Here is a 25,672-nt window from a genome sequence, read left to right as displayed (position 1 = left end):
ATATTGTGAAGAGCAAAAAAAGAGGACATGTTTGCCAACTTCTACTTTTAACTATGGGTCGCTATGACGAATGTGCCCGTGAAAAAGAGGATATGTCCTGGGAATAGAAGACATATGGCAATCCTAAAACAAAGGCAGCACCACCAAGACAGAACGCTTAAAATCCCTACCCGCATTAAATGAATGGAAATTCTAGACTGACGTGTGGCTTTTCAACGAAATCTTTGACAACAGAGATAAGAGGGTGCTTCCACATAAGGAAGCTAAAACCATTCCTGTTTGTATATTCAGATACTTCCTGCTTCGATTCTGCATTTGTAGCTCTCATTGCTCGGAAAACTGGTATCGGGACATGTCCTTCATTTCTAAAGGAGCTACAACACTCTCAATCTTCCTCAAAGAGCTGGAATTAATATGTAATTCATAGATGTATTCTAAGTAGTTACTGTACATGTAAATATTAACAAGCGATCAATAATCTAAGTTGGGAGCCATAGCAAATTTAATAGTTTAACTTTGTGCTGTTTGAGAAAGGACTTCCTTTCGTCTGTCTCCAGTCTCCTGCCAGGCTGCCTCACTTGCATGACTCCTAGGTCTAATATTATGGGAGAATAACAAAAACTTCTCTGTCAACTTTGGTCCACATCATGTATATCTTTATTATATCCAAACTTAATTGCCTTTTTTTTTAAAGAAAGAACAAAATCAAAAAGCCCCAAACATTGTAACCTTTCTTTATGGGAGAGATGCTTCAGCTCCCTGGTCAATTTGGTTGTTTCATCTGCACCTTTTCCAGCTCTTATTGAGATGCAGAGGCCAGGAATGTACTCCATGGTACTCCATGGCAGACGATCAAACAACCTTTTCATTGAAAAACAGAGCGTGTTTGTGATATATTGTTGCAACGAATTTCGAGAAAATGTACTGGATCCATTGTAGAAGGAGAAAAAATATATTTCATCCTATTATGTTACGCTGGTGTTAGGGGTGAGGGGAAAGATCCCATTCAGTATACCTGAAGGAGCGTCTCCACCCCCATCGTTCAGCCCGGACACTGAGATCCAGCGCCGAGGGCCTTCTGGCGGTTCCCTCATTGCGAGAAGTGAGGCTACAGGGAACCAGACAGAGGGCCTTCTCGGTAGTGGCGCCCGCCCTGTGGAACGCCCTCCCATCAGATGTCAAAGAGATAAATAATTACCTGACATTCAGAAGACATCTTAAAGCAGCCCTGTTCAGGGAAGTTTTTAATATGTAACGCTGTACTGTTTTTAACACTGATTGGGAGCCGCCCAGAGTGGCTGGGGAAACTCAGCCAGATGGGCGGGGTATAAATAATAAATTATTATTATTATTATTATTATTATTATTATTATTATTATTATTATTATTCAGTACCTGATAGTGTGCACATGAGGCAGTGAAAGGGAGCAGAAATAACTTTTCTGTTGCTTTCCTATAATTCTAGAACTCGGGTTCACCAAATGAAATGTATTGGCAATAAGATCAGGACAAAAACCAATGCACTTCATCATATGCTGTGTGGTCCATTTATGAATTCACTGCCAATTGATCCAAGTGAGAGTGCTCTTGCTTTCATGTCCTCCTTTCAGGCTTCCCATAAGCACTCTAGCTCAGTGGTAGAGCTTCTGTTTTCCATACAGAAGATCCAGTCCTCAGCATCTCAAGATAAAATGGTGAATGTCCCCTGGCTGGAAGCCTGGAGAGCTGCTGCCCGCCATTTTGGAATGAGCTAGATATGGACCAAAGCAGTTTCCTCTCTTGCTAGCTGAGTGGTCCGTGTTTGAAAACAACACCAGATAAACCTTTGGGTCTGATCTAACAAGGAGAATGCTTATGTTCATAATGTGTTCGTGGTGGCCCCAGGATTATGTGACTCTAAATGGGAATTAGACAAATGTATGGAGGCTATACCCCTTCATGGATCACTGCCTTGCCGTGGTGAAGGGGCTTGAATAACTCAGAGAATCTATGAGCTATGCCGTGCAGGGCCACCCAAGATGGACAGGTCATAGTGGAGAGTTTTGATCAAATGTGATCTACCTGGAGCAGGAACCGGCAAGCCACTCCAGTATCCCTGCCAAGAAAACTCCATGGACCGAGATGGTTGGGCAGTGTTCTCGAAGCTGCAGCATGAGTTTGACCAAACTGCGGGAGGCAGTGGAAGACAGGAGTGCCTGGCCTGCTCTGGTCCATGGGGTCACGAAGATTCAGACACGACTAAACGACTAAACAACAACATGGAGGCTATATGGTGGCTAAATAGAACATCAATTTTCAAAGGCAATTAATACAGTTTTGGGGAGCAATAAGAGCAGAGGGATGATTACTGTTTTCATGCCCTCCTTGAGGGCTTTCTAGAACAGGGGTCAGCAACCTTTTTCAGCCTGGGCTGGTCCACCATCCCTCAGACCATGTGGTGGGCAGAACTATATATTTTTTTTGGGGGGGGACGAATTCCTATGCCCCCACAAATAACCCAGAGATGCATTTTAAATAAAAGGACACATTCTACTCATGTAAAAACATGCTGATTTCCATACTGTCTGCTGGCCAGAATGAGAAAGAGATTGGGCCACACCCGGCCCCCGGCCCTTAGGTTGCCTGCCCCTGTTCTAGAAGAATCTGGCCAGCCAGTGGGGAGGGGTGGGTGGGGAGTAGGCTGGATTAGACTGACCTTCAGTCTGACCTATCATGAATCTTATGTTCAATTCCACATCTTAAATAACGAGTCAGAAAAGAGGAAACACAAGTTGCATGTTACAGACACCATGGGCTGACATTTAAATTTTGCGGTGACTGGAGGGGAAGCACCCATAGGAAAACAATAAATTTCCCCTTAATCTGTTGGGCTGAATAAAATAACTTCACAGAAACTTTGGAACAGCCAAGGAACGTTTAAGGCAAGAAAGGAAAATCTTTGGTGTTGACCTTTCCTTTCCTTTTTTGCTGTCTGGTCGTTTAGAGCGTAGAAATGGGCAACCAGGACAGCTCTCTCCACCCACCAAATCTTTAGAATTCTTGCCAAGATAAAGAATGGTTTCTCCTGCCCACCTTCCTTCCAAGACAATAAAATGCAGTAAGTAAATGTCTTGTAGGAAATCGAAAAAGTAACATTACATGAAGGAGCAACAGAGGGTAAAAAATAATAATATGGGGCATCTCTGTGATTCCCTGATAATTGGTCAGAAATTGTTGAGCAGATTCATAGTTAGATGGATTTATAAAATCTTATTTTCCATCACAAGTGTATTTTTTATAGTTTCTGTACTTTACACATTCCTATTTTTAAAAGTAGAGTCTAATAAACAAATCCTATAGATTAAAGATAATTTAATAAATAAACCCTATAGAGTCAAAATAATTTAATAAAGAAATACTATAGAGTCGATGTAACTTTTTTCAGCGTAGTAAGCAGTGCTTACACAAATATTGGATGCTCATAGATCTCTACTAGATCTCTACTTGGAAGCTGTTGAAAAGGCAGGTGTCCTCTATGGATTGTGAATGGAAAACCATACTCTGTGCCATTTTTAGCTATTTTCCTCATTCGCAAGAGCAATCGGCAGTGCAGCTGGCAAGCCAGGCACTTGTGGGTCTCAGTCACCACAACTTTCGAAGTCTGTACGGTACTTTGGAGAAGCAGAGATTGCAGAAATGGCCATGCCTGAAACCCCCGCCCACCAGATGGTAGCAACCAACTCCCATGAGCAAAGAAAACCCCCAAGATAACATGTGAACAAGCCCAAAAGTTTGTTCTGTGCAACACTTTTTTAAGGATTCCAGACGTTTCCCACTTCTGATGTGCAGTGTGCAGTGGGATGTATTTACATAGATATAAAGGAATATCTTTTATAAACATGTTTCTTGCACAAGATCCTTTGGCACAACATATCTTGGGTGCTGCTCTGTACTTGCGGCAAATTAAACATTGCCATGTGGATGAATCAGTTACAACTGTTGTTTATGGAGAATCTTTCTGCTGTACAGGAGATGAGTCTAGTTCAGCCCCACCAGCAAAGACTGATACAGGTACAGTGGTACCTCGGGTTAAGTACTTAATTCGTTCCAGAGGTCTGTTCTTAACCTGAAACTGTTCTTAACCTGAAGCACCACTTTAGCTAATGGGGCCTCCTGCTGCTGCCGCGCCACCGGAGCACGATTTCTGTTCTCATCCTGAAGCAAAGTTCTTAACCTGAAGCACTATTTCTGGGTTAGTGGAGTCTGTAACCTGAAGCGTATGTAACCTGAGGTACCACTGTACTATACAACCATGGTTGTACTATATAACCATGGTTCATCCATCAGAAGCATTCCAGGGGCTTTCACCCTTCCTTCTGTGTGGCCATTCCTCCATAACTTTCTGTATGTAGGCTAACAAACAAAGGTTACTGTCAGGTGCACCAACTCCTAGGAGCCGAGCCCATTTGGACATATTTTTGGGGACAGCCCCCCCCCAATGTTCAAAGGGGGTGGAGGCGGCCAAGTGCAGAGCCAAGCACGGTACAACTTCAGTGGATGGCTCCTTCTTCTCTTCCTCCTGCCACGGAGGGGAAGGAGCGGGGAAGCAGCCCCCAGCCAGTGGCCGTGGCAGGAGAAGCTGCCGGCCGTTGAAGCCGAACTGCCACCATTTTCAGCTCCACTCCTGGCTCCCCCAAAAGTCCCGATGACACACATGCAACATCAGCCGCCCAGTCACCCTCAAATGTTGACACCTCGGATTACTGTTACCTCTCTGCCACTGTCTGCACTAACCTTTAGCTAGCCATAATGGCATTTTGCAAATCCACTTTAAACTATGCTGTGAAATGGGATTTGGCACACTCCAAAATTAGGTCTGAAACGGCAAAGGAAGGAATGGCCAAATGAGAGGGGAGGAGAGAGGAATGCTTGTTTGTTATCACATTTTTATTTTTTTTACTGTAAATAACTTCAGCATAAGGTATAAGGCACTTCCACATAAATGGGTTTCCTGAATGTCAAATATGCTGATTCAGAGCACCTGATGCCAGGAAGCCATGCGGCAAGTCTGGTTGTCACTGAGCTGACTGCCACTAGGTCATACTACAGAACACCTTTACCTTTTCCATTTAACCCTCTTCCACTGTATTTTCTTTTAGAAAGCCAAAGGGGGCAGGGGAGGGAAAAGACCTGTTGTTTCAAATTCTGGCAAAGCACAGATTACATTATGGAAATAAAATATGAAATGGGCCATGCATCTATGTAAACACTCCCAATATTTGTGATTCATTTATTTGTAAAAAAATTGTTATATAGGCTTTGATTTAGCATGCTTTATGGTTTAAAATTCCAAACACCCTGTCCCAACCTTCCCAGGAATTAGCTACATGTGGCAAGTATTTTGCTTTCTTCTTAACAGGTATGTTTGCGGGGAGGGAGGGTATAAATCTCAGGGACTCTTTGCTACAGAGAGCAAGAGTGTGAACGCCCAGGAGCCACAGTCCTGAAATCGCTTTGGTTGTAAGTTCCCCCACCGACATAAATAAGTGGTTGCATGGCTTGCAGAACTGCGTTGGCAAAGCATTAGCTGGAAGCCCTGAGTGGCACCTTTGGGACACGGCGCACAAATCACAACCCTAAATGATTTATATCCTAGAGAGCGTATCTTTACCAGCGAAACCTTTTATGCGCTCTATTAGACAGCAGTTAACTGATCTCAAATTGACCAGTCTCATTTCAAAAGCAGTCGTCCCCCCAAAGCCCTTCCTCAAAACCCAGTTTCAAAACTCTGTGTGTGTGTGTGTGTGTGTGTGTGTGTATTCTAGCAGAAAATAATTCGCAGCTGTGATAATATCAGGTTGGGATTTCTTTTTTTAAAGAAAGGAAAAGGAAAACACTATACTATAGTTTTACATTGAATAATAAAAGATAAAAAAGGGCAGTCTGTGAATAATTAGGGGTTGCTGTCTGAAGCCAGTTGCAGTCACTGCAACTGATAATAAACTTAAACCCCCTCGAGAGCAGGTAAACGCTTTGCAACCCTGACCCCCTACATCTCACATTACTTAACTACCCTGCAGCTCCAACATTACATCACCATCCCAATGATTGGTCCCTGCAGTTTAACTCTCTCCCTGTCTCCTCCGATTAGGAACGAAAGAGCAACGCCAGGGAAGGAGGGAGGGGAGGAAGCAGCAGCCTCGGAAGAAACTTCGCTCGAAACTTTGCTGCGCTCCCTCGCTTGGGCCGGTGCAGATCGGAGGGTCTGCTCCACAACTCTTTATGGAGGAGGAGGAGGAGGATGTTTGTAAGCAGAAAGCAAACTGCACCGAAGTGCAGAGAAGGACAAGGGGGCGGGTGGGGAGGACGAGAGAGATATATATATGCTCCCAGAGGAAATGAATCAAGAGGCAAAAAAAAATAAAAGCAAGAGAAAGGTGGTCGTCTGACTGGTGGTAGTAAGAGGAGGAGGAATGGTAGTAGTAAGTCGTGCGAGAGCAGAGCGCGATCAGAAAAGGAAAATTAAAAACAAACCTCATGGACATCACTGGGTCTGAATTCCCTGCTGAGGTGCAGAACATGAGAGCCCTGGAATGAGTGTATCGAGAACCTGAGCCAAAGCTTAACTAGCCCGAGTGAGTCATATCCTTCCCATTTGATTCCAGTCCAAATGGTGATGTAATGCTCTGGCCCTCTCTCTCTCTCTCTCTCTCTCTCTCTCTCTCTCTCTCTCTCTCTCTTCTACGCCTGCCTCTCTCCCTCCTCCTCCTCCCTTTCTCCTTTTTAGCTCGATGCTAGTGAAGTCACCATTTAAATCTGGCAGAGCTGAAGCTGAAAAACTTCAATGCAACCAAAACAGCCCCAGGCGAAGTTCCAGACGCACAGAGACTTGGTGGTGCAATTGCCATTGGAAACGGGTAAACACTGGGAGAAACAGTGCCGCCTCACAAGGGCCCGAGCAGCTGCCTGGGCGAGATCACAGTCAGACCCCGGGAACGGGGCTGTCGGAAATTTAATGGTTGTGTGTGTGTGTGTGTGTGTGTGTGTGTGTGTTTGCTTTCTTCCCCCCCTCAGAAGATGCTACACACACAGAGAGAGGCGCAATCCCGCACATTTTAAGACCCCAAGGAAGAAGAAGAAGAAAGGGAGGACTTGCAAATGGGAGGAAAGCAGCTATGGAAAGAGGAGGTGAAACAAGCAGGAACAGGAGAGAGAAACTATTTGAAATATGCTTAGGCTTATAGGGAAATGAACGCAGACATATCTGTCAAGAAGTCTTAAATCGAAGAGTTGCCCTTGTTCCTGAAGGCCAGCCCAGGGCCCACTTCATAGGGAATGAATGGTGCTGACTTGGTAGTAACAGCCCAGGAAAAGCTCTGCTCCGAGGAGCCAGGCAATTCTTTAAAAACGTTTTCATAGCTGGCATTCTATTGTTATTAATTCCCACACTTGCTCCCCCCCCCCCCGCAACCTCTGGTGTGTGTGTGTTAGCAGTTTTCTCTCCTTCCATCAGGATCGCACTACCATCATGTGAGGAGAGGCTCGCTGACGTGACACCTGTCTCCATTTCCTGCCTCTTAGGTTTTTGTTTTTTTTAAAACCACTTCATCTCCCGTGACCACCATTTTATTTCACTTTTTCAAAACCATTGCGTGTCCTCGGCGCACACCACATCGGCAGTGAACCTCTTGCACCGATTCAGTGCTTCCCTCGAGGGAAGCAGATACTACCGCGCTAGCACAAAAAGAAAGTAAAAGGGTTTTATTGTGGTTGTTGTTAAAACAGTTGCTATGTCTGGTAACAACAGTGTCAGCTGGTGGAAGAATCAAGAGATTTGTGATCTCCTGGTACAGATAGGTAGCCGTGTTGGTCTGCCATAGTCAAAATAAAAAAAATCCTTCCAGTAGCACCTATAAGACCAACTAAGTTAGTTCTTGGTATGAGCTTTCGTGTGCAAGCACACTTCTTCAGATACCTAACTTACTTAGAACTTAGTTGGTCTTATAGGTGCTACTGGAAGGATTTTTTTTATTGTGATCTCCTGGGAATTTGAATCCAGGCTGCCATTAACATTCATTTCTGCAGCAGACCTGACAGTGCATGGTTGATTGCGCAAAGTCTAATAATCATAGAATCATAACGTTGGAAGGGACCCTGAGAATCACCCAGTCCAAACCCCTGCAATACAGGCCTATGCAGCTGTCCTGTGTATGGATCGAACCCGCAACCTTGGTGTTATGAGCGCCATACTCTAGCCAACTAATGTCTAATAAAAGGCTGGAGGGCTTGGCTAGAGAATACCAGTTTATCTATGTACCACTTGATTTTAACATTTCACACTACTAGTTGTTCAGGAGTTATGGGAAGTGAAAGAGAGTGATGTGCCTCTGAGATGTGGATGGGAAAATAACTGCAGCACACCATCGCTTGTAGCACATTGCAGGAGAATACCTTATGAGGACTGCTAAAGTGCTGTAGTGTAAAAGCACCTTGTGTGGCTGCCGTTATTTTAACAGCAGCCCATTTCTAAGATGCTTCCGTTGTGCAAATTGCAGCAGCAGGAGCCGCTGTCATAAATGATGATTCTACAGAGGTGAAGAATAAATATCCCCTGTAAGATAAATCACTTTTTCCCAGCTCGATGGGCATGACCATCACTTAAATTTAAGAAAACATCTCTGTTATTTTCAGACAGTTTGGTTACAGCTATGAATTGTTGCTATCTCTGGGGACTAATATCTACAGCTGCGAGTTGGGTATGGAGGGAAATAATAAAGGAGGGCATATTCCTTTCTGTGGATCGGGCAAACTCACTTGATACTAATACTATGTGGCCAGTGAAAGTGACAGTGTTACCAAGTGAAACAGCTTGGAATTAGAGGTGATCAGCCATAATTATTCCTGGCGCCACTGAAGTCGGTGGCTTGACAGTATCATATGTAGTTATAAAGTTTGGTTCATTGTGTCATTGGCCTGCATAACTCATTTATGTCTGAATGACCAGTTATTGATTTCTCGTCTTCTGTAACATAATAAAAAGAAGTTTAATCACTCTTAAAGCTTTCTTTTATTTCCAAGCTACTTTCAACTGAACAACATGCAAAAGCACCTCTGTTTTTATTTCCCAGTTGCCCTGCAAAATAATATTCTAAAGGATGGCGGTATACATTTTATAAATAAAATAATAAAAATATAATGATTGCAAGTCTCTTGTAAAAAAAAAAAAAAAGGTTCCGGTTGTTCAGTTCTAATTTTTTTCTTATGGATTTCAATGCGTTTAAGTCTTGGGAGCCAAATTTCAAAGACGACATGGTACTTACAGATATGATTTGGAATATCTGGTTTTAAAGGTTTTTTTTAATAAATAAAAAACCCAACAACTGAATAAATGTTTCTAACACCATTCCTAATGTAGGATGGCAGGTTCATAAATAAAAGGAAAGCAAAACCATTAAAAAAAGCAAAAGCCATAACTCACATAGTCTCCAAGTTCCTACAGATGAAAATAGGGCATGCCTGTAACACCCTTATATACAAACCAATGATCACTACCAGGACCCAACCCCTGTCTCCGGTCAGACATTGCTGATGACTGATGCATGAGTTACTGCACCCATTTACTCTGCAATAGCCTCTCTTATATGGATTTAAAAGCCAAGAATCTGCTTGCTTTTTTAGTTAAACACACATCTAAAAACTGTAATGGTCTGGTAACATGTTATCACAGTTCAGAACAGACCTCAGCATCTGTAAGTGTGTAAAACGACAGGCCGCACACTGCATGGTACCTTCATTCATTTCCATTATTTACATGTGGGTCCTCCACTGGGGAGAAGCTCCATTTTGCCCCTGTGGCCTCTTAATTTTCCTCTACTGAGTGCATTCAATGGGGCACAAGTAAGAGACTGAACATATGATCATTCTAGGGCTGCCATATTTTGTAGAGCAAAAAAGAGAGCACATTTGCCAACTTCTACTTTTAACTAGGGATCACTATGACGACTGTGCTCGTGAAAAAGAGGGCGTGTCCTGGGAAAAGAGGACATGTGGCAACCCCAAAGGCTCAGAAAAATAATCTCAAATCGTAAAAAAATAAAATAAAAATATGTTTCTTTTTCTGGATCATGTCACGTGATTTTGCAAGTCAATTTGTTGCAAGTGTAGCACTCATCCATCTCTAGAAGGTATGGCTATAGCCCAGCCTTATCTGCTATAGCAGGGGTCAGCAAACCTTTTCAGCAGGGGGCCAGTCCACTGTCCCTCAGACCTTGGGGGGGGGGGGCAGACTATATTTTGAAGGGGAAAATTCCTATGCCCCACAAATAACCCAGAGATGCATTTTAAATAAAAGGACACATTCTACTCATGTAAAAACATGCTGATTTCCAGACTGTCCGGGGGACAGATTGAGAAGGTGATTGGGCCGGATCCGGCCCCCAGGCCTTAGTTTGCCTACCCATGTGCTATAGCCATGGCAGCACATGCAGGGGATTGTATTGCATATTTGAGACAAGCAGGAAAGAGGTTTATTTGCTGCTCAACCCTTCCTGTTAAATGTTTTCACTGACACAAGGAAGCTGACAACTGCCGGATGCACAATATTCTTATATCAACCTGAACATAGGTTTACACCCATGTTCATTCTTTGTCGGTTCCAGAAATCTTCTTTGCGTGGTTGCTTATATTTCTTTTCCACAACCCCAATCCAGCAACCCCAATGGTGTAGTTTCCAACACTGGCTCATAGGAAGAAAGCACCCCTGTACAGTGAAGTTGGGGTCCCTGCACACGATTCTGTTCTCCAAAGTGCCTCTCTGTGCAACAGGCTACAATACTGGACCTGTATACTAACTATAAATATTGTCTTATAGTACAGAACCTTTCAAAAGGAAAGGGGTGTTCAGTAGAATGTGGTGGTCAGTGAAGTCAACATTGCATCATAATTAATAGGTTTCATAAAATGAATAAAAGGTTCGTCTACTACACATCACACTTTTCGAAAAAGATGGGGAAAAGATGCATTACATTTCGGCACCTCGGTTATCCGTTCTGTGGTCGTTACACAGGTGAGAGGAGGAACAATTCAGGATCAACTGTTTCTCAGACAATCAAAATGTGTTTTTGAATGAAGCTAAATGCTTAAATGGAGTTAAAAACAAGACGACTGGTTTGAGGGTATTAAAAAGTCACTTCCAACTCAGGTATTTTCAAGGTCTGTTGACACCCCCCCCCAAAAAAAAAACCTTACAGGAAACACTGTTATCCCCTTTTCCTTCCTGTGACCTGTAAATGATGTAGGATTTCCTGTAGTCCAGAGGAAATCTCACTCAGATACCAAAGCTGCACCTTTTCATGTGTGTATTAACTTTATTCCTTTCTGTTCTCCTTCCCTTTCTCTTCTTCCTGCATTCCTCATTTACAGTATTTCTAACATCCAGACGTACTGAAGAATAGAGGCTGACGGGATGGGAAGCAAATGATATTTTAATTCCAAAGGGATCCAACTTCAGAACAGTGCCCATGGCTCCAATTTTGCAGACTAGCTGAGGAATGTTTATAGCCCCCCTCCCTGCAGCGTATCTCATCCTTGGGGAGAGGGTGGTGTGGCAGATATCACAGCTGTCTGATGTAAGCACGGTTAACAATTCCACTACTCTGGCTGCAAAGCTCGTATCTCTGCACAAAGGAGCAATGTGTACGCTTTGAAAATCACACCACCCAGCAATTATTTGGCAAGAGCACCATCAGCTGAAGCAAGCACAGGGAAAAAGCATTTCAAATGTTTAAAAGTCTAGAACGTGTATCCATAACTTGAAACAGATTGTTGTTTAATTAAAAATACATTTGTGCACACCTATGTACAAACAAACAAACAGTGCCGACGTACAAGCCCTAAATTCACCATGAAGTAGGTTCTACTGGAGTTACGGTAAGTGGGACTTACATCCAAGAAAACATGACCAGGATCAAGACATTTGAGCCTGAACATGATGTCTTCATCTAAAACAACTTTCTCTATTTTTAAAAAAATAAATTTTATTAGAGTTTGGGGAAAGGGATACAAAGATGATTATCTATTATCTTTTTAATCAAAATGTTAATCTAATTAAAATGTTAATCTAAATAACAAGACAGACCGAAAAGAAAAGGGGGGAAAGAAAGGGGAGGGGAGGGGAGGGGAGGAGAGGAGAGGAGAGGAGAGGAGAGGGAAAAGGATGGAGAAGTAGAGATGGAATGAAGGGGAGAGAAAGAGAGAGGAGATAAAGAAAAAGAAGGAAGGAAGGAAGTTAAGAAAATAAAGAACCTCTGATTCTTCATCTGTCTGCTATATATAAACATTATTCAACTCATCCACACCAACATAACACCCAGTAAAGGCACTTTCTATAGTCTAAAATTATCTTCAATCCTCAAACCCCAATGCCAATAGTTCATTTTGTTTTTCACGCAAAAAGTCTAAGAGAGGTTTCAAATCTTTAGTAAATGTTAACAACGGCTTTTCTCTGATTAAATATGTCAATTATGCCATTTCAGCTAAGTCCATTCCTCCATAGTTGGCAATGATGAGCCTTTCCATCTTTGTGCATATAAAAGTCCCACTGCCAAAGTTCCAGAGTCTTTTTCTAATTGTATGTCCATAAACCCTAGCAGCAAGAGCTCTGGTTTCAGTTGAAAATTAACCTTCAAAAATCTCCGTATCAGTGTATGCATTCATGTCCAATATTTTTTTGGATTTTTTACATGTCCACCTATCATGGTAAAATGTCCTTCCACCTTCACCACAATTCCAACACTTATTTGGAATATTTTTATACGTTCTAAATAGCTTCTCAGGAGTTAAATACTATTGACACGTCATTTTATACAAGTTTTCTTTTAAATCCTAACACAGTGTGTATTTTAACCTTTGGTCCACATAGGTTCCCACTGTTCTTTAACTTGTTCTTCTTGCATTTCAATTTTCAACAGTAATTCATACATTTTCGCAATAACATGTCCACCATCCGCACACAATTGTATTTCAAAGTCAGTCTTTTTTTGTTCTATACCAAGTAAATTGTGAGAAAACCATTGGCTTCCCCTTGTTAGTTATTCCCTTGTTTTCACTTTGCAGTCTCCTTGATTCCACTCTAATAACTTTTGGTAAGTTAACAATTTCTCTTTGCCTAGCCTCTCTTTTCTGTGTTTCGCATCCAAAACAACTTTCTCACTGACTGATTACAACTGGGGCAGACTCATTTCTTTACTACAGCTACGGTTCACAACTGGAGTGCTTGAATTTCAGCTGATGCTACTTCCACTGATTAGAATGGTATCAAATCATCTAAATCGAGCTGCTCCATCTGAACTAATCTATGTGATGTGTTGCAAACTATAGATTGCATAAGCTGGAAAAAAATATATATGCCTATATTACCATTTGTATGGGCGAGAATAATTCTGAAATAATTGTTCTCCATTGAGGGAAGACTCATTTTCACAGACATTATTTTTCCTTTTCAACCCAAGATCCTTCTAGTCCCAGTGGAATCAAGAGGGCCAGCAAATTTCAGGGTTAAATAAGCTTTAATGACTATCACATGTACAAAGACTTAAACCTAGCATTATTATTTTTTATTTTTTTTAAAAAAATGTGACATCTCTTCCTTTTTTAATTTAAAATAACCATCCAGGTGGTTTCCTAAGGACTTCTTTGCAAATTGCTTCCAGTGAACCCTTTCGGTCACAGACCGCTGCAAAAACCATGTGGAGTTATTCAGTGTTCAGTTCGACTTGGGTGTCCTATGTTTTTGTAGTGGACAGAACCATAGAGAAATTTTATCCACAAGGCTACATTGATAGAGGCAGAGCATGCCTCGCTGCGAAGCGAGATGCCAAAATTATTCTGAAATAAGATAGCTCTGAGTGGGGAGAAAATACCTCCAGATAGCATTTGAAGGCACAAAAACTGATTAAAATCAGAGAATGCCAAACCATAGGCAATACAGGAGATATGCGATGATGTTCCTGTTTTAAGACAACTGCAGGGCTCTAATTTTGATTACAGCAGGAGTTTGGTGGACTGGAGGAATTCACCTTTACCAGTACGTCATTTTCCAGATCTAAATCCCTTTCCCAGCTTTACCGTCCAATGGGAAAAGCTGGCACAATACAAGTGCTTCAGGATGCAAGAGCTTCAGGATGTAAATTTGATCAGGAAAATGGGATGGGGCGAAGAGTTGACTCCTGCTCCCCGAATGCCACTATGCTGATCAAAATCACAGCTTCTTGTGACTGCTTAAAATAAATGAGAAAAGTCAGGTCATTTGATTGTGGAACTCTTACATTGCATCAGTACAGTGGTACCTCGGGTTACAGACGCTTCAGGTTACAGACTCCGCTAACCCAGAAATAGTACCTCGGGTTAAGAACTTTACCTCAGAATGAGAACAGAAATCGCGCGGCGGCGGCAGCAGCAGCAGGAGGCCCCATTAACTAAAGTGGTACCTCAGGTTAAGAACAGTTTCAGGTTAAGAACGGACTTCCGGAATAAATTAGGTTCTTAACCTGAGGTACCACTGCATTCTTATTACATAAGAAAAACAGATCAAATCTGTTTTAAATCTGCATGTAGTAGAGTAAAAGTGTTCCGAACTGTAATGTATTTGTATGTTTGAGAACCTACAATGGGGACAACAGACATGTGATTCCCATATTTAGGTGGGGCTAGACTTTAGCAATATCCTTGAGGCATGCGATTGTGAAATATTTGTCTAAGTCCTCATATCAATGTTGCCCGCCATGAACCCTCTAGAGATTTCCTAAGCCTTCTTCCTATTCTATCCAGTACCTCTCAGGTGAGATTGTCAAAGTCAGTTAGTGTCAACTGGAGTAGAGGGCTCTTTTTTTTGTTTCAAGTTGTTGACATTTGCCCCATAGGAAATGGGGTGAGAAATCTGCCTATTCATTTTCATATAGACCTATATAGGTGAAATAGCCTTAAGCCAGCATTGTGCCGGCGACCTGGAAATTAAGTCTTCTGTATCCAATTACTATCTTTGAGCCATGTGGTCCAATTATACAGATTTTTAAATTACAGTTGTAAAACATAGGTGCCTATAAGTAACCCAACAATTCCTGTAGAACCCCCCCCCCCCAAGTGTTTTAAAAATTATGTAGGGTGTTTTTCACATTAATTAGGCTCGAAGCTACTCCCAACCTGTGCATAAAAACTGCAAGGAGATGCAATCATGGTTTTAAGAAAACAAACAGTTGACTGGTACAAACTAGTACCATACAAGACTAGTGACAAAGGCAATTTTGACTGAATATCTTATATAAACAATTCTCTTTCCCCATTCAGTTATCTAAGTGTGAACAAAATGTCGTATCTGTTCTACCTTAGCTTAGTGGTCTAATATTGATCTGTCTTGCTGAATGATCCATTTCCAAATGCATAGTGAAGTGCAAAGACAAAACTTAAGAGCCTCATCAGTTGCTAGCTTGGAACTCATCATAAAACTGACTGCTCAAGTGACAGGTTCTGGCATGTGGCTGGCCATAACACATTTGAATTAGCTCAACACTCAATTCATTAAGGCCTGATGGGAGAGTTACGAATTAGCCTCAGCTGAAAATCTGAAGGCTTTTCAGTGTTACCTTCTCACTCTTCTCTTCTATTTCAACAGAGACTTTGCTGAGAAGGCCCTTCCAAATATATGCAAAATTTGCAGATCCTTCAAGTGCCCATATTTCCTAAGGACAGCCCTGGATTTACAGAAACCATCCTGGTTTCTGATTTGATCTCGAAATGTCCTGCTCTTCCTTAGGCAGAGCTGTAGCAGGGGGTGGGGAGGGGCTAGCCAGTTTTTTTGTTTTTTTTTACCTGGGCGAAGCCTCCAGAGGGTGCCATTGAGGCTCCCAACCATTGAGTGTGTGTATGCAACTTTGCATGGGATGGTGTGCTAAACTGGGTCTTTGACCCAGGCGAGATGCAGCCTACTTTCGCCCCTGCCTTAGGACATCTCTATTTCCATCGGAGAAATGTCTAAGGGTATGGTAGGACACCCTTATTTACACTGGAGAAATGTTGGAGATTATGGAGTTATCCAACCCCCAAGCCATCTGAAGGCAGCCCTTCTATAAGGAAGTTCTTTAATTTTTAACGTTTTATTATGTTTTTATATGTGTCAGAAGCTACCCTGAGCGGCTGGGGCAACCCAGTCAGATGGGTGATTTATTATTATTAATAATAATAATAATAATAATAATAATAATAATAATAATAATAATAATACAGCCATACCTTGGTTGTCGAACTTAGTCTGTTGAACTCCCAGAACTGTTCAAAAACCAAGGCAAGGCTTCCGATTGGCTGCAGGAGCTTCCTGCACTCAATCAGAAGCCTCAGAAGTTCGGCTTCCAAAAAACGTTTGCAAACCGGAACACTTACTTCCGGGTTTGCGGCGTTCGGGAGCCGATTTGTTCGGGAGCCAAGCCGTTTGACAACCAAGGTACCACTGTAATGGTGGTGGAATAGGACGTCGGTATTTGCATTGGCGAAATGTTGGAGGGTATGACTTTGGTGTTGCAAACCATGTGACACAAATAGTGTTTCTTGCTGTTGAGTGAACTGTGAGATACAATTCTTCTAATGTAGGAATCATTAAGACAACTGGTCTGCGAACAGGAACACAGTTCCTAAGTGCAGTCCTATAGACATTTGCTTGAGTCAGTGTCCTTGTGCTGAGTTCCATAGTTAACTTATGGCTTTGGCTCCCACAAGTTGTGTTGATGGTCACTAACTTGGATGGCTTTATAAGAGGATTAGACCAATTCATGGAGAAGGCGGCTGTCAAGGCATGGTCATTAGGCACAAGGGCTCTGCTCTGCTTCAACTGCCAGGGCACTATGCCCCTGAATGCCTCGGTTGCTGGGAATTATATGTGGGGAGCAGAGACCTGTTGCGCTCGGGTCTTGCTTCCAGGCCTTCCCATGGGCATCTGGTTTGCTACCATGAGAACAGTGGTCTGATCAAGCAGGGCATATTCTTAACACAACGGGACTTACTTCTGAGTAGAAATGAATAGAATTTCACAGTCACCTTCGCATCTTGTTTTTCATCTCAAATTCCACTCAAGTTAATGTTTAACTTTGCATGCTTTTTCAGATAATGACGTTTCCTAGACTGTCACTTCTGACACAAAGTGGAGAGGCACATATCATCCAGAGGCAATTTGTCACTTCAGCCTTGGATTAACCCCCGACTTATGCAAATAAATCCAAGGTTGAAGCTCCTACCTCGGGATAAGAGAAAGTGCAAAGGCGGTTTTAGTAGATATTGAAATTCCTTCCTTCCTTGAGGTTATCGGCTCCTTTCTTAAATTCCATTTTTTAGTCTTGGCTGTTTCTTTTTCGGCTTGCAAAGAGTTCCCGAGGTCACCTATGTGCGGAAACAACAATCCTTTTGTTTGTTTGAAACCTGCTATGTGTTATTTTCATTGGGTGCCCTTGTCATACTTTTCGCATTATCTGAAAGGGTAAGCAACTATTCCCTGCTCACTTTTCCCAGCCAACTCATAATTTTATGCATTTTGGCTGTACTCCCTTCATGCAGACTTCCTCCCCCTCCTGAAACAGAGGAATCCAAATAATTTTGGCTTCAGCTTTTTTGCATGGACCTGAATTACGGGACAATGAAAAGTAATCAGGCCAAAATCCTATGCATGTTTACTCGAGAGTAAGCCCCGCTGAGTTAATCCTTTCCAAGTAAACATGCACAGGGCTGGGCAATGAGAATTTGTATTTATTTATACTCATATGGTTACCCCCACTTTAAATGTTGAACCCAGCTAATTACATCATGCAGCAACGTAAAACGATTCCAGTGTTCCCAAGGAAACTGTTTTCACTAAACAACATGATTCCTTCGTTTTAATCTTCTACATACACAGGGCAAACATCTAGTTTTTATCTAACTTCACAGCAATCCCATGCTATATAACCCCCGTGGTGGCAATTGAAATTAGCCAGGGTAGCTTGCCATCAGTACCGAAGGCAAAGGTCCCGAAAAACCACATCAGGAATCACTCTTGAGAAGGCCTCTTGCATATTCATTCACTATCTTTGGTAAAATGCCAGCGGGTCTGAACTTGGCAAGCATCGCAGCACGCTCAAAGGGCCATTAATTCCAACTAGTATTTGGTTGATTATCTTTAAAGCTTTGGTTGATTTTGTCTTCCTTCTGTTTTGTTTGGTTTGTTTTAATTTTGCCTCGGTTGTCAATCTAGTTTGTTCTGCATCTTTGGCCTATTAAGACATTATAGCATACTACTGACAGCCATAACAAGCAGGGCACTTTGAGTGTGATTGTTTTCCTTCTTCTGCGATTATCCATGCAAAAAAATAGCTGGTCTTTCCTCAGACCATTATCTGTTGTTGTAAGAATAGATGAGGTTTCAAATAAATGATTTTGCTTCATAAAGAACAGTGCATCACTCAAACGATTCCGTATCTAGCATCCCAGCATCAGAACTTGGTCCTATCTGGCGTCTTAGCCTAGTTCACATGCCATATTGCGCCAAAACAAACCACAGTGACAGTGTTGAGAAAGCTAATCCCTGAACCTGGGTTTGGAGGACATGCTAAGCCAAACTATAACTTACTTTAGCATGGCACAGTCACATATGAGCCAAACGCCTAGGGGCTGTGGGGTCTTTGGCCCACAAAATAAAATATTTGAGGGGTCTTGGCCCCCAACCCAAAGTTGATGGGCATTCCCATTCAAATGGTGTGTATGCACTGCGTCATGTGATCGATTATGTGAGGCAGGGCTTACTTGGGCCTCCACAATATTTTATTCAGGTTGGCACCCATGCACAGCAACAAAACAACCAGGGAGAAGCAGGGCAGCTGGAATCTCCTTTCAGGAAGCCTGCATGGTTTGCCTTACCACGCTGTGCAAGCCAGACCATTGTGTTAGCTATTTTCACTTCTGTCCGCAATGTATATCTTCCAACTTTGGAAACTCAGTCACGATGTCTGATATCATTATTAAGCATTTTCAGTATTTTCATAGCACTTTTAGATGAACAAAGTGATTCACAATTTTCACATCAGGGACTCATTCACACCACCTTTCTGCGCAAGTGGAAAAGTCATCATGAGGTGATTTGCCCACCCACTCCCACGTGCTTAAAAAGGCTCTACATTCTGAAGTATTCTTGATTTTCTAATAATGCCTTTTAAACAGAGAAGTCTAATAATTCTAATAAAATTGCAATTCTGGCCATCAGCATCTATGCCTGCTGTTATATGAAGGCATGAATAATGTAGAATCCAGATAACACATTATTTTTACATTTGCTTTCTGGTCAAGCACCTGGATCTCCCTACCATTCTAGCCACTGCACCACACGAGGCAACATATTTAATATATTTGAGCAAATTAAATGTTACTTTAACTACCTCATTTGTGTTACTTTCAGTGGATACTTTGGCTAGGACCCAAAGAAGTGGAAAACAATTTCCATGAAAAGGCTTTGTATTTGTGTTCCTCAACAACAACAACCACCAGCCACTCACCCCTCCACACACATAAACACCAAAACCAGTGTGAAATTGCTTTGTATTTTGTCATAGTTTGGCTCTCCCAAACAAACCATAAACCATAGAACAAACCTTGTTCAGGCATTCAGTTCAATCTCCGAAAGTCTAACCCACAGGAGAAACCAAACTGGATACCATATTGGCCCGAATACAAGCCACACTTCCCCCTCCCCCCCCCAAAAAAAATTCGCTTAAATTCGCAACTTTACAAAAATCGCTGCTAAAACAGACATAAGGCAAAACGGAACGGGTTTGAGTGCCAGTGGAATTTTAAGGGAGCATCTTATATTTGGGTATTGTCTTTTTCCTCCTCCCCCCCCCTTGAGGTTTAAAGGTGCAGCTTATATTCGGGTGCGGCTTATATTCGGGCCAATACGGTAATATTTTCCCCGCACAGCTTGAGAAGCGATCAGTCAATGGACTAGGAAGACTAGGCTAGTCCCCTAAATATTCCTGCTAAATTAAAGTATTAAAGCCTGGCGTCTCCTTCCCAAAGCCCAGGAAGCTTCTGGCCAGCTTAGCGAGGGAGGGAGGCACAATGCTTATGATGTCGTGGCCCCCTCACATCATCCTTGTGAGCAGGCACATCTAGCCCTAACTGTTCCTCTATGAAAAATTTCACTGCATGCCACTGGAAGCAATTAAATAAAAATCTAAAGAGAGAGGCTTCCATTTTTATCAATAAAAAATAGTTTAATAAACTATGTTTTACCAAATAAACCTTGTCTTGTTCAGCAAATCTGTATTTTTAGGTGATCCTTAAAGAAGCTGCCCATAGTCCTTAGCCTCATCAGTGTTCAGTTGTCTCACATTGAGTTTTGCTCATTATCCAAGCCAGGCAGAGGCAAACCCAGCCCTCCAGATGTTTTGGAACGACAATTCCCATCATCCCTGACCACTGGTCCTGTTAGCTAGGGATGATGGGAGTTGATGTCCCAAAAAATCTGGAGGGCCGAGTTTGCCTATGTCTGATCCAAGCCAACAAGAGAGAATCTCCAGTTCTTTGTTGTCTAGATCTGGTGTAGCTAAGATATTGTTAGGCAACAGCGCCCATCATCCCTGACCATGCTCTCTGGGATTAAGAGAGGCCCATAAATTACTCATTTCTGGCAGTAGACTGTGGCCCCAGTGTACAGTTTATCCTACAGGGGGTTACTGTAAATAAAAGCCAAGCTAAAAAAGGTATTTAAATATACCTTCCTTAAGAAACCAGAGGCCTTCCTACTGGGCATTGTCGGCCAAATGGTGCCAAAGAAGGACAGAACCTTTTTTATGTATGCGACAACAGCAGCAAGAATACTCATCGCAAAGTACTGGAAGACACAAGATTTACCCACCCTGGAAGAATGGCAGATGCAAGTGATAGACTACATGGAATTGGCAGAAATGACTGGCAGAATTCGAGACCTGGGAGAAGAGTCAGTGGAAGAGGACTGGAAGAAGTTTAAAGACTATTTGCAAAAACATTGTAAAATATCGGAGTGTTAAAATGTTAAAATGTTGGAATGTTAAAATGATGCAAGATATGAAGACAATGTGGCATCAGTGAAATAGGTAAAAGGAGTAGGTAACAAAAGTTTCAAAAGACAAGGGTGAAAAAAAATTAGATTACATTGTGTCAAATGTAAACAAAAGGATATAAAAGGAAGAATTGGAGACACATTGGGTTGAAATCTATAATATAGATCAAGATTTGAAAGAGGGTAAGATATTTGCTGAATAGGGTTGTGTAAAAAGGAACACAAAAAAGGGAGATGTGAGGAAGTCAGGAAGAAGGGTTATGAAAATAATAAGTTAAAAATTGGATTTTTATGTCTTTTTTATCTTCTTTTCTTTTTTCTCTTTTTTTCTCATATTTTTTAGGTTTTTTCTTTTTTCTTTTTTAATGTACTTTAATGTATTTTTCTGTTTTATTCTGTGTGTGAAGGTTTCTTTTACTGTTTAAAATCTCAATAAATATCTTATAAAAAAAATAAAAAATAAAAGCCAAGCCAGAGGGATAAGACAAATATAGGTGCCAAAAATCCAGCTATGATCAGGAAAGAACAAGTGCAATTAATAATTCAAATAATCATTTGAACGTTCATTCAGACATTTACCACAAGGTGCCAGCAGTTCTTCTTCACTGTTTTATTGTTTTGTTTTTACAAAAAGCAGAACATTTTTATGACGTTACAAAGAGGAATAGAGCTTCAGATGAGGAACTAACAAGGGAAGCTGTGTCTCAATTCGGACTAAAGAGTGTTCCCTTTTCGTCAAGGACGGAAGCCAAAACTCTATGGTTTTGCAATCATTCTTAAATGTTGTCATCCCCCCCAAGAGGAAACAAAAACAGTTGTTGCATCACAGAATGCAGGATTTCCATCAGCCAGAATGGAGAAGATGAAAGTGCAGTGAAAACTATTTATCATACTTTATAGCACTCCAAACCACACATAAGGACATATTTTCCCTTATTTTATTTATAAAATGCACTCTCTGTCTAAAGGCACCTAAGGCAATTTACAAACCTTTAAGACACAATACGCAGGGTAACTTCACAAACTCATCCTTTATTAGGTTTTCTGTTCAGTTTTTGCTCTCTTGCAGAGAACAGCAGAGATTTGACTGGAGCTTTTCATAAGCATACAGATTTATCATTTCCCCTTATATTCATTTTCTTGTGATAGTGTCCTCCTAGGATTGTATCACTTTTGGAGCACAAATGGAATATATGGATTGACTGGGACAAATTATTTCCTCTATTCCTATTGTTGTTTTTTTAAATTAAAAATAAATTCCAAATTAAGTTGAGGCAAGAATAGGAGAGCTCATCCATACTCAGTTGCTAGTTAAAACCATTTTACTTTTCTACATCATGTTGCAGATGCAGGAATTTTCTACCTGGTTCTCATTAGCCAGCTTTATTCATGAATTTTGTGACACCACAAATGAAACAGGACATAGATTCAACTTTACCTAGAGACACACAGTGGGAGTTTTGTTCAGCCCTCTATAGATACCAGTCTCTGAATTTCCCAAAGATGCTTCTAAGGAGTTAATCCCTTAAGGAAGTGCAGTCTCAGGGCAGACACTACTTCTCTTCCTTTAGAGCTGAAAAATAAGAGACAGGCTGTCTTCCAGTTCTCTGAATTTTTGAGTCTCACCTACTCTAGGAATCATTACGTTTTCATATGAAATCATTATCGACTATCGCTTTTGAAAAAGCACTTTTCCCTCCAATTTTTTTACTCTCAAATGAGGTTCAAATAATCTGAAAATCAAAACATTCTGAACTTGCTTAAAATGTTTTAATGGGCTCCATTCACAAGATATATGACTAAATATCCCCAGTGAGTAATACGACTTGTAGCCACACCAGCCTTAGTCTGAAATCTGGTCTGGTGTTCAAAAATAAACAGGGTTGTGCCTCTTTAATACCGACATGGAAGACCACCAAAAAAATCCAAGGGTGCTGCATGAAGAGATTTTGGTGAGTCAACGGGCAGCAGGATTCTCTTCCATTCAGTGCTCAAGACAAATTATGAGAATACAGGTAGAGATACAGGGATTCCATGTTTTGATTTTTTTAAATAAACTTACAGGTATTCCATCTTGCTCAGTATTACAGTGACATAGGGCTGCCTACTAAAAACAAGAGGTAAATTAGAGTAATTTGGAAGCACATGCCTTATTGATTACAGTGGTACCTCAGGTTAAGAACTTAATTCGTTCTGGAGGTCTGTTCTTAACCTGAAACTGTTCTTAACCTGAGGTACCACTTTAGCTAATGGGGCCTCCCGCTGCCGCCGCACCACCAGAGCAAGATTTCTGTTTTCATCCTGAAGCAAAGTTCTTAACCTGAGGTACTATTTTTGGGTTAGCAGAGTTTGTAACCTGAAGCATCTGTAACCTGAAGCGTATGTAACCTGAGGTACCACTGTACTGAGTATTATGAATATGAGCCCATGCATACCTCAAAATTGTAACGGCTGCACTGAAGGTATGTGGAAATTGAGAGGAATGTAAGAGGGTCTTTTTTGTCACAGGCCCTGTTCTTTGGGATGCATTATGCAAGGAAACATGCCTACTGAACATTATTACCCTGTAAATCTTCTGTTCCGAAAGTAGTGCAAAATCTTTTTCAAGTTATTACTCTTATTGTTTAGGAAAGCTTTTAGATACTTTTTAGAAGCTTAGTAGGCTATAAATAATTCAGCTGGATTATCACATCCATTTGGTTATACAATATAAAAATGTTCATTTGCTATTTTAAATTGGGCTGTTGCATTGTATCGACCCTTTGTGGTACTTACAGATGACTGCCTTGTAGAATCTTGGAAGGATAAGTGCAGTGCATACGTTTGATAAATACAATGATGATGGTGATGGTGTTATCCCAGCACAAAAAACCGTTAATAAGGAACAGTATGCATGTGAATGGCGTCTTATCAGCACTGAATAGTGACAACTAGCCCCCTCACACACATCAGGGCGAAAGTCTTCCTGCTTAGTAGCTGCAACCTGAGTCCCAGCGCTTCTCTTCTTACAAATACTTTATTCCATTTTAGGAAGCTGCCAGTTAACTCTTTTCCAAACTATACCAGTATTTGTCCATCTATCCCAGAACTGATACCATGACTGGCAGTGGCTCTCTTATTCAGTAGTAAGTATTATCCAGAGTATTAAGTATTAACCATAGAACTATTAACCATAGAACATTAGCATTGGGAAAACTGGCATTTTCCCTTTTTCTAACCACCCAGAACTATAGTCCTTGAAAAACATGTTCATGCTGCTGTGTTTTCACAGCAATCTGGATCTGTAAATGTTTGGAGGAAGGAAGGGCGGGAGATGGATGTTCCTACAAGTCTTTCTTTTTAATGTTTTAAGCAGAGCTTTCCAATACGCTTTAGCACAGCACTTCTCAATCCTACATGCTGGATCAATGATGATTTGCTATCACTTTTGCAGCATCAAAATTAATTTTCCAATGGAAGAGGTCAACATAGGTGGCTCACAGATCTCACTTATAGAAACCTCACTTTCATCTAAAGTGCTTTGTCTGAATTGTCTTTCATACTGTTTTCCCTTTCAGGTAAAAGCCTAGCTGTCTGGCTCATAGCTAAGGCAGTGACAACATAGATGTGTTCTGAGTGTTGTAGTATTTAATAGCCTTAGATAACAGATGCCCCTGACACAATACTTAACCAGGTTCTGTCTTTCTTTCAGTATGCTCATTATTAATGTAAATTCTAGGATATCAGGGGAGAACATTTTACCAGCATAAATATTCTTCAGCTGCTTGATCTTCTGCTATGTTCCATCTTCCTTTGCTTGACAGTCCTCAACAACATAGCACTGCCTGTTTTCTTAACAAGGCACACTCTCCCCCATTTTGAATGGCCTTGTATGTCAATCTTTTACAGTCCCTCCGTGCCATTTTGGATTTAAAATAAACCTGCATCTTTGAAACAGATTGTTTTCCCAAACTCAAGGAAAGCCCTTGATTATATCTCACATAAAAACCAGGGACACATAGAAGTCACTATGCAAACTTATTTCATATGCTTATGCAAAACTCTGCTAGAGAAACAGAAAAGCTGGGGGCAGGGAAAGAGAAATGAATAACAGTTTAATAGTAATCATTTGGAAGGAAGTATGAACTGAGTAGTTTCATGAGACCAATAAAAGCACCAATAAAATCTCTAGCTTACAGTTACACACTAACCTTACATTGTTTTGTGAAACCTACCACTTGTTCTTCCCTTCTTTCTTAGTTGCCACCCCTCATAATATGGATTTACTCAGTGCAGTGAGATTTTAGAAACAGATTGTTTCTTCCAAGTGCCATTTGTTAAACACAAAATGTGGAAAGTTATTCCAAAAGCAAGCTTTTACATCTGCCTAAGAGTAACATCCAGAATAATGTCCTGAACAATTGTCATATTTCCTGATTATCAATATATGGAGACCACAAAAGCACTGTTATCTAATAAATTAGATCTCGTTTATAGCACATAAGAGGGCCACAAAGAAACCTCCAAGAAAATGCAGAACGGTATGAAATGTGCTAGCAGTAAATGCAGAATACTACCTGGACAACTTAATTCTGTCTGGACACTCCA

General features: G+C 41.3%; 1 protein-coding gene across 8 annotated transcripts in view; it reads right to left on the bottom strand.

Annotated features, from left to right (window-relative positions):
- Positions 1 to 25,672, bottom strand: part of CREB5 (cAMP responsive element binding protein 5) — a 271,299-nt gene that overhangs the window by 91,853 nt on the left and 153,774 nt on the right. Inside the window, exon 1 of one of the 8 annotated variants that reach the window (XM_083468361.1) lies at positions 6,514 to 6,679. The exons of the other annotated variants lie outside the window; for them this stretch is intronic. Coding sequence (XP_083324487.1) covers positions 6,514 to 6,560 — 47 coding nt within the window. The 5' untranslated portion in view covers positions 6,561 to 6,679. Of the gene's footprint in view, positions 1 to 6,513; positions 6,680 to 25,672 lie in introns of those variants that run through there. 8 annotated transcript variants of the gene reach the window in all.

The sequence above is a fragment of the Podarcis liolepis genome (assembly GCF_965112155.1).
Source record: "Podarcis liolepis genome assembly, chromosome: 12".
Taxonomy (NCBI): domain Eukaryota; kingdom Metazoa; phylum Chordata; class Lepidosauria; order Squamata; family Lacertidae; genus Podarcis; species Podarcis liolepis.
The sequence above is the reverse complement of the archived record's forward strand: the minus strand, read 5'-3'. Positions and strand labels throughout refer to the sequence as shown.